Source organism: Pararge aegeria, chromosome 1 (genome assembly GCF_905163445.1).
Source record: "Pararge aegeria chromosome 1, ilParAegt1.1, whole genome shotgun sequence".
NCBI lineage: Eukaryota > Metazoa > Arthropoda > Insecta > Lepidoptera > Nymphalidae > Pararge > Pararge aegeria.
The window spans coordinates 11,463,061-11,480,676 of record NC_053180.1 but is presented as its reverse complement, the minus strand read 5'-3'; the positions used below and the strand labels follow the sequence as shown (position 1 = coordinate 11,480,676).

Here is a 17,616-nt window from a genome sequence, read left to right as displayed (position 1 = left end):
AATTAAAGGTAAGCTATCCTATCTCTTAAGTTGGACCAGACTGCTCACGGTGTACCAATTTAATTTGAAATCGGTTAAGCAGTTTAGGAGTCCATCGCGGACAAACATCGTGACAGGAGATTTATATATTATACTACATAGTTGTCTCCATTGTGGTTAACTTTCAGGCATGAAGCTTTCGTCACGATGTTTTCCTTCCTCGTCAAAGCAACTCTTATTGGCTTAAATTTAAAACGCACATAACTCCGAAAAGTTACGAGGTGCGTGCCGAACTCAGTTCCCCGGACCGTTTTGATCTCATAGAATATATACCTTGAAGATGATGTCATTATTTTTTTTTGTCTCAGGAAAAAGACTTACTATCCGACGTGAGGGAAATGGAGTTAGCGAAACATCTCTGCGACTGTTTGTCTTTGACATTGGACACCGTGCTATCTGCTACCCGGCGCTGTGAGGGCCCCGGGAACTTCCCTCAGCGAGAGGTTGAGAGTGTGGCCGTGTTAAGGAATAGAGCACATCAGCTGATCTGGTTAGTGGGCTTTTCAGTATTTGATCAATGGTCTACAGTAGCGGTCACGAGCAGGCGGATCCGTAGAAGGCGATATTTGGCGGCTAGAGGTACGATGCCTCTATCCGACAAATATCGAGCCATTACAGCCGACTTAGCGTTACCGACAAGTAACAAATATCTTTTTAACGGTTTTATGTTTTTTTCCTTTGATCACTATCCGGACCCCACCTACTCACCGACTCCTGGACCCCAAGTCCACTTTTACTTTTTTGCGTCAGTGTTATAAATTCCCAAATTGCTTTCGTGATAGTAGGTATATATCTCTTCATCGATAGCATACCTAGTGTTATGCTTAAGTAAAGGAATAGCTAATTGTTTGAGTTTTTAATTGAGCAATTAATTTTTTCGTCTTTTTAATATTTTATACTTGTAATTATTTTATTTTTTTTAGCTGTATATAGCAGCCGTATGTACCCAGCGGATTTTCATGCTATGTTCGCACCGAGAAGGCACAATTGTATACACATGCCAAATAGTCCTATAGTTATATTAGAGTAAGCAGTTGATTGACCGTTTTTCGAAATAAACAAAAAACAACCCATGCCGGGGATCGAATATGGGTCCTCCCACTTTTATGACTACAGCGCCTACCACAGCGCCAGAGAGGTCGTCAAAACTGTAATGCTTAGCATGTTTGACAACTAGGACATTACGAGACCTTGGTTTCGATTTCCGGGACTAATGTAAAGCTATATCTTATTTTCAAAGTAATTATTAAGTATAGTATAAGGGCTTCTTTTCTTTGACACTTACTTTAACATTCATCGGGGTAGTCATAATCTAATTTGTCTAATGCACCAGCACTCACCACTCGTAGTTTTTGAGGGTCGAGTTGAGTAAAGAAATAGACGGAGGGTATTCTTAATACTATATCGAATTCTCCTCTGGAACAAGGTAATAGGCTAAAATTTAAAAATGTCAAATCTTCATTATCAATATCAATATATAATGATAGACATACATTGCTGTACATAGGTATTTTGTATGAATGTCAAAATAGAACGGATCTGTGCCGCTTGCGTAGTGGCTCCCTTCAACTGGTTTTATGTCGCTCGCCCCCCTAAGCGAGAGGTCTTCTTTGGAAAGCATACCTGGGCCAAAATATATGCATGCAAAAAGTGTTTATGAAGTAGATAAACTGTTTTGCTTACTTTTTTTGTTTTGGTTTGCTGTTTTATAGTTGTGAAGTGTTGGGATGTTTAATTAATATCAAATATTTTACTATATAAGCCTAACTTAAATCTTTGTTATTATGCCACTTGTTACCATTACAAACCACAACATTACAATAATAGTGATGCGTTTAGCACGAAACATTAACTGAAAATTAGCTGGTAACATATACCAGTTAATTTTCCGTGTATACATTATTTAACTCTTTATGCATATCTTATCGTTGCGTGTTCGCCATTCCAGCTTCTTGAAACCACCAACGTCCACCGATTTCCGTTCTATATATATTTTTATTTTACAAGCAGTTAGCCTTAAAGGTTATAAGGAATCTACTTTCTAAAATTGTATGTCTAATAAGTTCCTGAGAGTTTATGCATCCACCTCGCAGTATAGACATCCAATATATTTGACTAGTAAATGTAATACTTATTTAGAAATTGCAAATAAATTACCTGTGAATAATTTTTAATCAATATTAAAAATCGACTTTTGATACTGTTAAATATGAAACTGTAGTAGAAGTTATTTTTGCAAATTTAAATCGAAAGATCCGCATTTGCTTACTTATAATGAGCAAGGGAAATACACAATAAATGTGCCAATACAAATAAAAGAAAAGAATAATTATAAAAGCTTAACACCCTATCAAACAGTAGGTGCGCTATTCAGAGTCCCATTTAATTATGGCGTACAATAATAACCTCCCTCTTTTGTGTTGAGCAACGCGAAGCTTTCATTCTCAATGTTTTGGTACGTCAGTCGTTACCCTTTGTTGCCCGCTGTTTGTATGCTTGAGGTGCAGACTTAACTTTTTAAATGAAAACTTGGAACACATTTTCAATATATCCTGGTTGCCAGTCAATTAATAAAATTATATTAAAAATGCGTAAGTTTGTTTGTTTGGTACAGTTACTTTATGGTCGTAGTGTCATAGATTACATCTTATCCCAATTTTAGATGGTGATAACAAAAATAATACTTAGCTAAGTTTGTTATGGGCTCCTTTTTAAATCAGGGCGCGTTTGGAAGCCGTTGGTTTTAAGTCAAATGTAGTTATCATCATCTGACTACCATGTATTTTTTTATGTAAGAAGTTACGCATCAAAAGTGACCTTCTATGAGCTTATTAATATTTATTAATGATAATAAATCGTAAAGCAACCAACATCGTCCATTCAATCACGTCATGTCAGGAATATAATCTTTTAACGCCTAACTTTAATGCGAAAGTATATTTTCCTTCTTAAACGCAGCAACTTTTGAAAATATACCAATAGCTTCATCAATTTAAAGAATTATTGATAAGTTGATGCCGACAGTATGCATGAATAGAACCCATAGATTAACACCAGAAAGTTTTAGGCCAAATGAATTGAACAATACAAAAGTGTGACTATTGTTAGATTTTTGCGTCATTATAAAATTAAACTACCGCCGCTAAAAGACGAAAAAATCAATCACTTCAAAGCAATAAGAGACGCAAAAGGTTACAAGCTGTATCGAGGCCTCTCGATCGACAATGGAATCGAGTGTCGGAATCGAATTAAGTACTCGATTTGATTACCTCTCTGCCTCGATAATGCCATTATTCTCTTAGTGCGCGATTGCGCTTTATACAGATGCCGACTGTCAGTAAATTTTCACCATTTTATGTTCCTATTTAATTGCGTCAGGTCTGAATGTTCTGCGATTAGGCAATCAAACTACAACTAGGGTTGTCTACAATTTGATGAAAAATAAGATATCTTTTTTATTTAACTACAAATGTGTAAGTTAAATGTGCCCTTTATATGTATCATAAGACACTGCTTCTTGCTAAATAACACGATTCTAGGTCAATAGAAAGTACTCCGTAGGATTCCCTCGATCGATCTTTTGATAGCATTGTTTTTTCATAGCTCAGCCAGAAGAGTTCACATCCGAGTCACGTCCCAATAACTTCAACTTTTGTTATATATGCAAGATCTCAATATGGTCGCTTATCGGTGAAATGGGCTTACCCCAAAAAGTGAGAGGCAAGGTGAAACTTTGACGGTTTCCTGAAAAATAAGGGTCTTGATAGACAGACAGATGGACAACGAAGTAATATAATGAGGGTTACGAATGTCCAATGACGTTGATGGCGAAGTCATGGGCACCTTGTAATAGCCAAATAAAATCACAGGGTAAACACAGCTATTTCCATCTACCCTCCTTGAGTTCGTTTAAATATCAAAAAGCCAATGAGCCGCTTTGTAATTAGTCAGCATGTCGTCCGATCGCGACACCACTCCTACTACCAATTGCGAAATTAAAACGTTGAGCTCTTAATACGAGATTGGGACCGTCCTGTGGAGCGGTACAGCCCAAGAGCGTGGCTGTAGTAACAGCGGTGAATAAAACCAAATTTTCTTCATGTTTTTTAAATTTGTATAGTTGAGAATAAGTCTACGCTACAAGTAGCGTATTCAACTTAACTATTTGTTGCAAAAAGAGGATATGTTGATCTAATAAAATTTTACAATCTATGTATGAAAACAACACTCTAAAAAAAGAAAGCCAACTAAGAGAGATTTTCTCTTAGTTGACGTTATATAAATTATAACAATTATGATAATAAACATAACAACAAAAGCTGATTAGTTATAGTAGCAAGTTCATTATAGATTGAGCTAACAATGTAGGTATGTTCATCGATTCTAACAAATAAATACGTTGTTTCTATTATTATTTACTTCTTTGTATGATTAGATCATTTTTAATTATTTAGCTTAAACAAGTACGTAAATTGAATCAGTTAAGAATATGCCTTAGTTAAGTAACAATAATCGGAGCAATACAGTTGCCCAGTCCATTGAATTATGATAAACAATCATTATCATCTTATTTGATGTATCTATGTTCTTGTTAGGCTCGTATGGAATCAAGATGCTTGATCACAACAATCACTATCTTGTTAGGAATAACCAATTTTTTTTAGAGTGAAGGCTTTCGTATTATGTAATGAATGACAAACCGTGACAATGTATGTTTCGAATATTAAATGAACTTCAAACATGAATGGCTACGCCGCGAACAATGACGACCCAACCTTTTGGGCAGCAATTATATCGAGGACATTTTTTAATTTATTAAAACGCCGCTGTGCGCTGGTTCGATGATTATTTGATATACCAATATTTATTTTTTATTACCGCTAACTTTAACGTTAAGTCGTTAGGGGCACAAATTATTAAATGAATTCTTTGTTATAATTAAATCTCATTTAACGTAGTAAAATCAAGCAGGTAGTCTTTTATGCTTGCTTAAACCTTTACTAAGGCAGTCGGTCGAAAAGATAGAAGAACAAGCCAAGAGGTAACCTAAAAATTGTGTTGAAATTTGCTACGCACTGCTAATGCTTGCACTGCTTATGCAAATAAAGATCTATCTATCTTGAAAGTTTACTGCAGTCTTACACTGAATTCAAATGATTTGCTTGTTGTTCTATTCTCTCAATCTGAATCTGATGCAGATTTATCAAAAATATATGGGACAAATAACACGGTATTAACTTCTGAATTAAAAAATACGAACGAATCGAAGTCGCTAAAATTCTACATTGCCTCATATCGACGTTCTTCCAAAATAATATTATAAATGGGTCAGCGTGTCGGTTTGTTTTTCACTTACGTTCGCTGCAACCACTTCACCGTTCTTGACGAAATTTGGAACAGATTTAGCGTGAATCTAAGAGACGGCCATAGAATCCCGTAAAGCACTGCAGGACATTACAGCAAGATATAAAAAAAATATTGTTAGTTAGATTGAATACCAAAGATACACATAATATATTTCATAGTCCGGAAAAGCAAAATTCTCGCGGTATTTAAAAAATAATACGACACAAACGCGGACGTAGTCGCGGGCACACAGCTAGTTGTCCATATAAAAGTTGAGCCTACTTTATTGCACTCAGCGTGTTCCCAACACAACTTAATTCAATCCGCCGAAGAAACAATATTTATTCAATAGCGCACGGACAGAACAGGGGTGAGCCCCCTCTTGCATTCAATTTGTGTTTTGTCAATGATGCGCGCTCGATTTAATGGCAGGTGACGGTTATTGGGACATTTACCCTACTGCGCCAGTAATGACTGATGATTGTGTTATACTAGTAGACAGTAATAAATTTTCTATTATCATCCTCAGCCTATTATGCCCCACTGTTGGGCAAAGGTCTGGGAGTGCGGGAGTTAGAGCATTGACCCACCACTGAAGTTATGAAAATCCCTTCAAGTTGACATCAAGGTCTCAATTCTTGAAATTTGATAACAGTATTGAAAAACTTCTTAAAAGTGAAATAAAATAAAAGCAAAGCAGTCAGTCACCCACTTCGTGAGAAAATAAAGAAAACCAGAGTGACCTGGATAGCTCTCTTGTCTCAAAAAAGCATGTCTTTGTTTCCTAACTTGAGAGACAATGTACTCAAAAAGTAGGCCGTACTTGGCACAATAATAGGCCTTTCAGTCACTTTTTGGTATTTTATTTCGCAAATGTCTCTTAAATGGTATGATTAAAACATTTCTACAGTGTGCAGAATAAGAAATAGAATTTCAGAAGAATAAGAATTTCAGGGCTGATTTCTAGATGCTTAGATTTAAATTTTATAGTAACCTATTTAAAATGTCTCAACGAATGAAAAGTTCTATTTTGCGGATTTGCTTCATTCCATTCATTTCATTGAAGTTTTATAACTTCGAAATCAATTTACTGGCACGTTATTTTAATTTTATATTATGCTTTAAAATATTCCTGTTATTATTCTTTAAAAAATTGAATTTTACCTCCCCTATCCTCTGTCTATTATACAGAGAGGTAGGTGACATTGCATTCTTCATCATTATTGAAATTGTAAAATAAATCGATGTATGATATGGAAATGTTAAATCTATTAAATTTATGTTTTGTTTGCTGCATACTCGGTAACTCTCAAATCCGCCACATAAAAATAATAAGGCGTTACTTTGCGGGGAATTCCATAATCTGTTAATTTGCTATAGGTACTCCGCAAAAAGAAGGATAACTTTTATGGTGTAATTTATAATTTCTTCAATCTTTCAACACCAAACAGATCCTCGGTAATTTTGCTTCGTTCTTTAAAACTCGTTTTTTTATACCTATTTATTATTGAAGGGTTTGTTTATTTACACTGAATATAAAAATGAGTAAGCAAAATGCTATGCACAGGTTAATGCAACTTTACTATATAGTAGTAGTAGAGTTTTTTTTGAGAGCTCGTCCGGGGAGGTACTAACGCCATGCTTAGCATTGCTGTGTTCTGGTCTGAAGTACTTGGTTGCCGGTGTAAATATAACATATACAGGGCGGTATTTTGTAGGATGTGTTCTTAAGATGCCCTTTTGCCAAGTGAAGGGACGCGAAGTGTTGCTCTGTTTACATGACGTGGGCCATTTGCACCTCCACCATGTCCACCAATTATAACATAAAATAAAATGCTTTCAACACGATTTTAACAGAAAGACTTGCGATTAGTATATCTGTTTATCAAGCTACAAAAATGTCGGTCATATTTCGGTCTGAAGGTTCAAGAAATCGGTGTACTAAATTTTATTAAGATTGCTTGAGCGGTTCAGCTGTACTGTAACAATCAAATATACATACATTCGCATTTATAATTTAAAGCGTTGACGTAAATTGTTAAGATAACATTTTACGCTTTTTAAATAGTTATCCCAAAATAAAAACTAATGCTATATCGAATTACCATAATGCAATTGCCAATTCTCTCACCTCATTGCCCGATGCAAAACACGACATATGCGCGCGACGACTGTGAAATTAAATCAAAATATACCAGAAATAAAAAATATGGCGCTGATTTCCGTTAATTGTACTTGCTCCATTGCCTTCCACCCTAATCAGTTGGACTATATTTTATTTATGTTAACACTCTACAAGTTATGGCCCGTTCTGGGTCTTTATTGTACGTTTCTTTTTATGACATTGAAGGTATACGAAAAATGCAGGTTCATTACCATTTCCTTACAGGTTACAAAAAACACGAGATGTCAAAATTTATTGTAGTTGCAACGCAACAAGGCTGAACATAGTGACCATTTGAAGACTATGAAATTTTTATTTTGCAAGTTTCACGAAGTGATTTTTTACGTACATACAAAAAGGCAATGACTCATTGGTGCGAAAGAGCACCAGGTGGGAGCCTTGTACTTCCGCAATATTGCCGAATTGGCTTTAAGATTTAACTAACTACAACAATTCTTGAGATGACAGTTGGTATTTAGTATTAATTATAACCGTACGTACACCTATGAGGTTTGTATATCGTATCATCTTATAGACTCGCCTGAAGGTGGCTTTCCGAAAGATTCATGCGCGAATCTTTCGGAAAGCCATCTTCAGGCGAGTACGAAGTTATCATTGAGTTCCCAAGAACTATATCTATGTTACTTATTTCTGCTTTATATAACATTATTTCTGCTTTATACACTTCTTACGATACATACATTTTTACAATGGTAGGAAATAAATATACCACATAGTGTTGTAATTTTTCGATCAAATAAAATTATTTAACCGTTATTCACACATGTGACAGGTCGCGTGCCGTCGTGTCGATGTATCCTCAAGGGTCCTAGGTTCGTTTACCGTCCCCTGTGTCGTCCTGTCTGTCACATGCAAGCGATATTCGTGTGGGTAGAAAAAAATTGCGGCCAAAAGTACCGAAATAGATTTATGTTTTTCTTTAACCAATTCATCTCTCACACTCCAACTTTTCTTATAATGTCAACAATCTTTTCATTACTTTTTTAGTGTAAAGTATGATTTAAAAATATCAAAGAAAAAATTCGGAAAAACGAATAGAAACAAATATAATAGAACATTTTTTTTAATATGAAAATTGAGATTTTCTTTGTGTAGGTGACTTTTTATTCTTTTCTTTACAATTTGAAAATAAACTTCAGACATCGGTTGCCTGTAAGAGATCGCTATGTAGCGATAAGGCCGCCTAATTGTATACGCCGTATAAACTAGTTTTGTTTATATTTTTTCCTGTATTTTTATGTGGTGTACAATAATAGTGTATTCATTCATAAATTTCACCAAAAGTAACAAAAAGATTGTTTACATTATAATAAAAATGCTAAAGTAATTTTATATAGTGCGTAAATAATGAAACTTTTGATAACTATAACTAGTCCCTGATATTTTATTAACTTGATTAGTATTTTAGCAAATGTACTGATAGTTCTTATTTAATGAATAAATAGTTGTCAAGAAATAATTAAAATTATATTGTGTTGGTGGGTATTTTGATATAAATACAGGTAAGTCAATACATGTCAGTTTTATTTATATGAGACTAGACGTTACAGAGATACCTTACGTTGGCTTAGCAGTTATCAAAAGTAAGAAAAAATTGCCTTTGCACGAACTTATGCTAAAATTCTTCTCAATCGCTTCAGTCTTGTCAGACTGGTCGTGGTCGTTATCTTATGGGGCGTTTTAGAGTCCTCCGTTACCTTTCTTGTGCATTTATGCAGAGAGATATCAGATATAAATTGCAGAATTTATTCGGTCCGTCCAAGTTCCGCGTGTGTTAAATAATAATAGTGTGACAACCTCTCGACATATTCTCTCGTGACGCTGATCTTAAATCGTGATTTATTTTAAATTACGAACTACCAACTGGAATTACAAATTGATAAAACAATATTTGTGTATTTTCGCCATTGAGGAGCCATCTGTAGAATAAAATCACAAAATGTGCAAAAAAGAGTTTTTTTTATAACATTAGTTTTTCTTCCATATGTTACATGCTCATCAATTTTTAGTTTTTTTATTATCAGTTTTTGAATGCCTTTTATTTTGTAAGATGAGTCTACGTTTCCTATTTTCATAGTCGTGTGCGTATTGAACTACAAACAATCAAGAACTTTAAAGTTTAGTCAATGAAGTTGAATTTCACTTGGATAGGGTATAATAAAGTTCACAATACAGGCATTATAAGTAATTACCATACGCGTGCCGGTTAATTATAATAATTGTTTGCGTTACTCTAATTGGATTAGCGTTATATTTATTGTTATCTGTGAAAATAACTATAATAGTTTTGTAACAATGCTTAGTTGCCTTAAATAAATCTCTTATGTATAGATGTAGGCAATATTATTCAGAGTATTTTTTATTTTGATCTACTTTATTTGCCTGTTCGACTATAGATTACAGGGTCCTAGATTCCCGGGTGGGCAGAAACTAGCACAATTTGTATTGTGAGTACTTTTAGACCTTTTTATGGCAGAGGCTGTCTTGGTACCACCGCCATGCTTATTTCTGCCGCAAAAGCAGCATTGCTGTGTTCCGGTATGAAGTGCGTGGTTGCCGTAGTATTACAGGCATTTGGGGCTTAACTCTTTCCTCAGGTTCGCCCAAACGTGTGATAATGTCCGGGCGTGTTGTTTTGGTTTTTGCCTCATATGGCAGAAAACAAAACCTTGTAGTTAGGTATGACAAGAAAATGAAGCATAAAATGTTTCGAAAACACACTTATTGCAGAAACGATTTCAGTACATAATGTTGTTAAGCAGAAGGGCCATTAGGCGTAATCCACAAATGGGGTTTTGCTGTATACTCCGGGGACTTGGTTCGGTTACCGGCTCGTGACTATCCCGTGTCGTGATTATGAGGTCATACTAGCAGAACCCAGATTGCGCTCTACCTATTTATAAAGAACTTGTAGACTGTTATATAAATGTTGTCTGAATAATAATATACACTTTTCTTGAAGACTTTAACCACGAATTAGTTACCAACATAGAATATGAGCTGTAAGAATATAAATAGAGGTAGCATAGCACTTATAAATATGCTTAACTTGCTCACACTCTACAACCCAAACAAAACAAACATGTGTTACAGTAAATTTATAAAGTGGGTAAATAATTAAACTTTACATAACTATAAATTCATATTTGCCAGATATTCTATTAGATTAACCAATGTTCATGACTTTGAATTGGTGGCTATTTTGGTATAAATACGACTGCTTTTTCGATACACTTCAGTCCTACATGGACTCGACTCGTTACAAAGATGCCACCCGATGTCTTAGTCGTTATCACATGTCATAATTCATTTGAGTTCACCTTTGCAAGCTCTTAGGGACAAAGATAAACTTGTTTTACAAAAGTGCGTCTGACCGCACTATTTAGCAAAAACTGTTTCAATAAAAATCTAACTCATTATTATTAATGCTTAATTTATTTTATTTGGACATCGCAATCAATTATTTGTCATTTTTGTCACCTAATGGTAATATAATGTGACTTTGTAAGTTATATTTAACTAAAATCTATGAAAACCGAGTGTATTATGCAAATAAAGATCTATTCTGTTCTATTCTTTAAGTGCGAAAAAGTGACATGATTTAAAGTTCAAAGAATCACATAAAATATTATACCGCGTTTGTCAGTAAAGAAGCATAAACTGACAAACGAGGCATAATTTTCTCTGTGGTCTTTTGAACTTAAAATCATAGCCTTCGGACAGCCTGTTAGAATTATCACATACACTTTTCTTAAAGCCACTACTACTAGCTAGTCATCCTTTTACCAAAAATGTCACTGCTGGGGAAAACCCTCCCCTCTTTTACTAGGTATTTAGACAATAGCTGCATAACGCCGCTCCAATTGACGATTATTTTCACGTATCAATGATAATGTTAAAAGTATGTACAGAAATATAAATTGCAAACTATACAATACATCCCCGATTTATACTTACACTTTAGTTCACAAGTCCCATTAGTCGCGTGGAATAAATGCGGTTTCCCTGTATGCTCTTGGGGCTTGGAAGTAGGTTCAGCGCTCGTGACTGCCCTGCGTCGTGCCAGGTCATACCTACTCTTAAAAGCCTTTTAGTCTTTTTCATTTTTTATATCGCTATTTAGCTTGGATTGTCCCTTATACCAAATGGGTTTAAACATTATGTTATTACCGAATTTCACAATGGAAACTCGGCACCATACTAGGATTATTTTTGTTGTCCGTTTATACGTCCGTCAAGTCCCTTTTCCCCAGTAACGGTTTAAGGTATGAACCCCAAACTTATAACTGTAAAAATATCAAGTATCTTGTGAAATTACAAGCGTGTTTTATACTCGAAATCTCACTGACAGCCACCAAAAGCTTGGGGTATATCTCGATGATCGGTCTTTTAGCACAGGTCAAGAAAATCAAGTATTTTCGAAATATAGCTAGCAATGGGTTCGCCAAATTTGAAACAAACGTTACTAGTTGAAGTGCTAGAATAAAGAAGAAGATAAAGAAGTTTATGTAAGCTTTACGAAACTACCTAAACTAAAACTTCATCAATATCATCAACCTATTACCGGCCCACTATAGGGTACGGGTTTCCTTGCAGAATGAGAAGGTTTTAGGCCATAGTCTACCACGCTGGTTCAGTGCGTAGACTTACCACGCTTTTGTGAACATTCCGGAGAATTCTCAAACATGTAGTTCTTCTACAGTTTTTTTTCACCATTAGAGCAAGTGATATTGAATTGCTTAAAACGCACATAGCTCCGGAAAGTTAAATATGAAATGAACTCGGTACCCTCGCTAAAGTCTTACTCACTAGGTACCGCTTTTTTAATAGCCTATAACATTCATACTGCTTTCCTCCCCCAAGATGAGGGTTTGACCTCGCTGGACAGACAGGTTGGTGATCGCAGTGGATGATAGTAGTAGCACAGAAGACGCTGTTGCTCGCTCTCTGTTATATTCTTTTAGTCGTCTTGTATGATACCCGCTGGAAGACGAGGGCTGGTGACAATTGTATTCTGATATGTGCTCACAACATATAGACTAAAAATTGGTTAGTTATAATTATATACACGGGTCACTCAGCAAAAATGTTTTGTAAACATAAACACTCCCCCGTTTCGTAAATATCTTAATCGACGTCCTGCCGTGCCCGCTGTGCTGTTGTGACCACTAACATGGACCCACTTTATCCTTTATTCGTGGCATAGTTATTTATATTCAGTGGGGGTCAATCGCTTAATAGTAGGACTCTATTGAAATAAAGGAATACTACATTTTTATGCGAATAATTCGACAAATATAAAGAAAATGTTCTCAATTTGACTGTATTTTTTTGTATGTTACGCTATAGGTTCAGCAATTGTGAATTGCTATTTTAATGAGTATTTTAATGTTTAGCTACTCATTTTTTCTGATTATATCATAATCTATACTTATAATAAAACTATAACTGGAAGATTTCTGTACATTTAATATATTTTGAAAATTTTAACCGGGGGATGCTTCATAATCGATACTGTTTTACTGATTTTTATTTAATTTTTGTCTGTCTGTCTGTCTGTCTGTCCGGGCATCACGTGAAAACTACTGAAGGGATTTAAATAAAAAGGCATAGTGGTAGCTAGTATTCCGGGTCAACATATAGGATACTATTTATCCCGATAAACAATAAGTTTCCTCCGGGAAACGGGATGAAATTTTTCATCAATTTTACATCATAGCTCCGTTAAATTTGAACCGGTTTTAATATTTCTTTTTTTATTTGAAAGTGTATACTACCAAGCATGTACTGTCTAATTTTAATGGAGATCTGATAAATATTGACGGAGATAAAGGACATAACTCTTCACAGACAACAAGCAAGTTGCACGGCGTATAGGACAGCGATCGAATGCATGCGTACCATCCTACTAATATTATAAATGCGAAAGAAATAAATATTAAGATTATATACCTGCAAATTTATTTTAAAAATTAATCAAATTGAACCTATCGCTTAGAAGTTTCGCGACGACGACGGGTCGCGAATAACATAGTTTGAATATGAAACTGGACTTGATAGGTAGCGCTGCAATTAAGTTTCTAGGTTTTTTTAATATAAAACGATTTTGTGCAGACGAAGTTGCGCGGTCAGTTAACCAAGAGTTAACTCTCGAACTGATACTAACTCTATATCAAAATAATTTGAAAAAAAAAAATATGAAGCTATTATTTTGAACATATAATGTCGTATTTAAATATCAACCAAGATGCAAACTAGAAAATAAAATAAACAATAAATTAATCAAAAGAATCGCGATTACACGTTCCGCGCTACAACATTTCATCCCCAATTTATCGCAAGTGCTTCATTTCCCACCACCTGGATGTTCGCACGGCACTTAACACAGACTTACACCTCCCCTAGATTGACAAGTTCGCTGGAGTTGTTTAAGATGCAGGGAATAAAATTATTTGGTGGTAATCCGAAAAATAAATGAATGTTAACGGTACCTCAACCGTAACCAAGTGTACTGACTATATGGCAAAGATCATTTTTTTTTATTACTGTACAAGTTAGCCCTAGATAGTGAAATCTCTCCTGGTAGAGAAGACAGTGATAATGCAGTCAAAGATGGTAGCGGGCTTTCCTGTTAGAGGTATGGTAGCTGTATAAAACTCATCCTCTACTCGGTTTCTATGCTGCATCATTTTTGGACAAAACATGGTAAATAATTAGTTTTAGGTACCCAATCTGATGGTGCAGTGGTAAGCGCTGTGATCTCATAAGTGATCCCGTGATCCCGTGAATTATAAATTCGGGAATTTATAATTTTTGAATTTTCTTTGGTCTAGTCTGTTGGGAGGCTTCTGACTCGGCTAATTACCATTCTTTAAGTTTAATATAACTGCCATACCCCAAAGGGCCCGCTGCCATCTTAGCATAGGTCATCTCATGATTTTGTAAAGGTGAGATTGTAGTCGTGTTCGGATTTTAGTATTTGTTCACTAGACATATCACTCACACCTTTAAAGTTAGTTTTAGGATGTATGGAAATGATGTCATGGATCCATCAACTTTTTTAATTGGGTCGTAAGATGGTTCTGCAGTCTATTCGACTAACATCTTTGCGGTTCCTATTGGAATTGGTTTACTGGTTTCTGTTTCTTACTTCTTTCTAACTAAAGCGGTTATATATTTACTATCCTAAAATATATATCAGTAGTACCCAAATGGGATATGATTATAATGAAGCTACTTTATGTATTTTAATATTTTGGCTCTGTAAAATGTTTGGGTTCTTTTCTGCTTTTGAAAATTCACATTGAAATGGCGTTTTTATTCTACCGGTCACATGTGTTTTATGTGACATATGACGCGAAATCGAATGAAAACAATCGACTTTTTTGACCCTTGTAATCGAATCGGACAATCGAAAGCAATCCACTATGACGATTATCGCCGCGTCGCTAAGTAGTCGCGACATTGAGGAGTATGGGGCCCAATGTACTAGGGGGTGAGAAAGAGATGGAGATAGGGCTCAATTGGTGTTAGAAAGGGAAGTGTGATACTTGAGTGGAGAAGTAGCGACAGATTGGCGTGCACATGTCGAGATGCGATGTGCTTTTTGCTAACTTTACGCTAGAGTTGTACTCTATAACTTTGTATAGATATCGATATTTTCGTTGCTGCACTGGCTAGAAATTCAACACACAAAAATTATGCGTCAAGTAATTTAACATTATTCGTGCCTTTTTACATTTTATGGGTAATTTTTTGACTTTCCACGTTGCAAATATGTGTTGTTGCGATATTTTACGAAGTATTTACCGATAGCTTGAATGTTTGGAGCGTCACTAGGCATACCTTGTCTTATGAAAGGGGAGCCGCGGGCTGAATGGCGGCACTTGTTTGTGCGATTTAATTTCATTTATCAACGCATTACTTACTCAGAGAGAATTACTTATCCGGATTACTCGACTTTCCCCGCCCCTTTTTCATATGTAAATATGGCACGTATTTGAAATTTTAGAGGTCCGTTTTTGGGGTTTTAATAGATAGATTTTATTATCCGTGTGCCGGCTTAAATATATGTTTATTATCCTGTATCCTTGTACCGAGTGGTGACGCGGTCGTAACATTAGATACAGTGGCGTGCATAGAGGGTATGCACAGGGTATGCAGATCATATAAAATTAAGAAAATCTCCAGTACGAGTTATAAATATTTAAGGGTAGGTTTTGTATTACTCTTACAATGTCTAGCCTTAGGTTTTTTATAACTCGTACTGGAGATTTTCTTCATTTTATATCATCTGCATACCCTCTATGCACGCCACTGATTAGATACAGTACAGTTGTTACCACCTCTCTTCTTCCCGCGGGTGTCTTACGAAAAGACTAAGGGAATGTAATGGGGATAGGGCAGCAGCGGTAACACCTGTGTAACTACCACCATCTACTGCGATAACCAACACGTCTTCCCAGCGTGTTCATTATGGACCAACCCTAAAGGCCTCTTCCAAGGGGAGAGAGAGGCCTTTGGCCGGGAAGTGTTAAAGGATATTGATTGACCCTTAGAGTTTGCTATTCGCTTAATGGTCTTAAAACTCCTGTACATTCATTTACCTTTTATTCTTTACTTTAATAAATTGTATTGATTAATTAATTTATTATTATAATATTCTGCATTATTCTTCTGGTGTAGCTGATTAGTTAGTATATATTTGCCATATACGAATACAGTTCTTTTGTTTTTCAGAATTAACCTTATCAAACAAAGCTTTTATCTTCTACCAAATATAAAGAGAAAAAAAATAAGTTAGCTACTTACCGAAGTAAATGTCAACGTTTGTAAAATTAATAATTATTCACACCAAAAGTAAAAAGTGCAGCCCCATAGCACTTCAAAATTTAATAAAAAGTAACAGAACCCCTTGCGAAATTGAATAAATGTATTCAAAAAGGGGCATTGCAATGAATTTGTTTGGGCTTCATTTGCATTTATATTTGCGTGAATTAAATCGAAATAAATTTGATGTCTCAATGCACGGTCACAATCACGCCTCGCGTAGTAGTTTCTCCATACGTTTCAATGATTTTATGGGTATTTATGCACCAGTGTAATGATTTAAACACCTGTTGCATTTTGTGCCAAATTCATAATGGATCGTAATACTAATTGTTGTTAAAGCTACATTTTTATTCTGAAGTAGGCATATTATTTTATGCACATGTTAGAATACACATCATTGACTAATATTGTGAGTCAACAAAAAGCGGTAGTTAGTGGAACAGAATAATATAATTATTGTGTTCCACTAACTACCAAATCAAATCAAACGTCATTTTAATATATGGGAAAATGAAAGCATTCAGTTTCTTGCATGAAAATAAATCCTGTCGTGGAATTAACATAGCGCGCGCACTTAAGATGCCAGAACAATCTCAAGTATCCCCATTTTACCTTGACCTCCCCTACTGTTGTCGGTATAAAATACTTGGTAGTAGAAATTATAGATAAAAGCTGTATTCCGTAAGCTCAAAACATATTTTGGTTATTTTGTTTTTTTTTTTCCGTTCCGGGTATTCGTTAATACCAAAGTCTTAGCAATTATTACTTAACAATTATTCATTGTAAAGTCATCATCTCCTGAGGATGCTCCGGTTTCGGAGCGAAGTTGCCGAAGATCTGTTTGGTGTGGAGTATAAGGATTGAAGAAATTATAAATTACACCACACAGATTCTCCTGCTTTTCGCGGAGTATAGCAAATTAAGCTTAATTTTGATAATATATCATGGATTTCCGCAAAGTAACGCCTGCTTCTATCCAATATTATAGTTATGTTTTATTGTTGTTACAGTGTCCAGCGACACTTTTTTCGCTAGTGTTTTCCACCTTGGGAGATATTGTATTGTGTCGATAGTGTCGATTTATTCTGCCCTGGGAACTAAAATGTAACGAATCAACTTAAAAGTTCATATTTATGTATTTATGTTCATGATAATATAAATTTTAAACTTCTCAGCATCGCGTCTTTAAAAGGTGATGTAGTTCAACACCAAAT

General features: G+C 35.3%; 1 protein-coding gene across 1 annotated transcript in view; it reads left to right on the top strand.

The window, feature by feature from the left end:
• The window catches only part of LOC120637626 (S phase cyclin A-associated protein in the endoplasmic reticulum), a 60,971-nt gene that overhangs the window by 27,593 nt on the left and 15,762 nt on the right, over positions 1 to 17,616 (top strand). Inside the window, exon 15 of the mRNA XM_039909537.1 lies at positions 348 to 529. Coding sequence (XP_039765471.1) covers positions 348 to 529 — 182 coding nt within the window. The remainder of the gene's footprint in view (positions 1 to 347; positions 530 to 17,616) is intronic.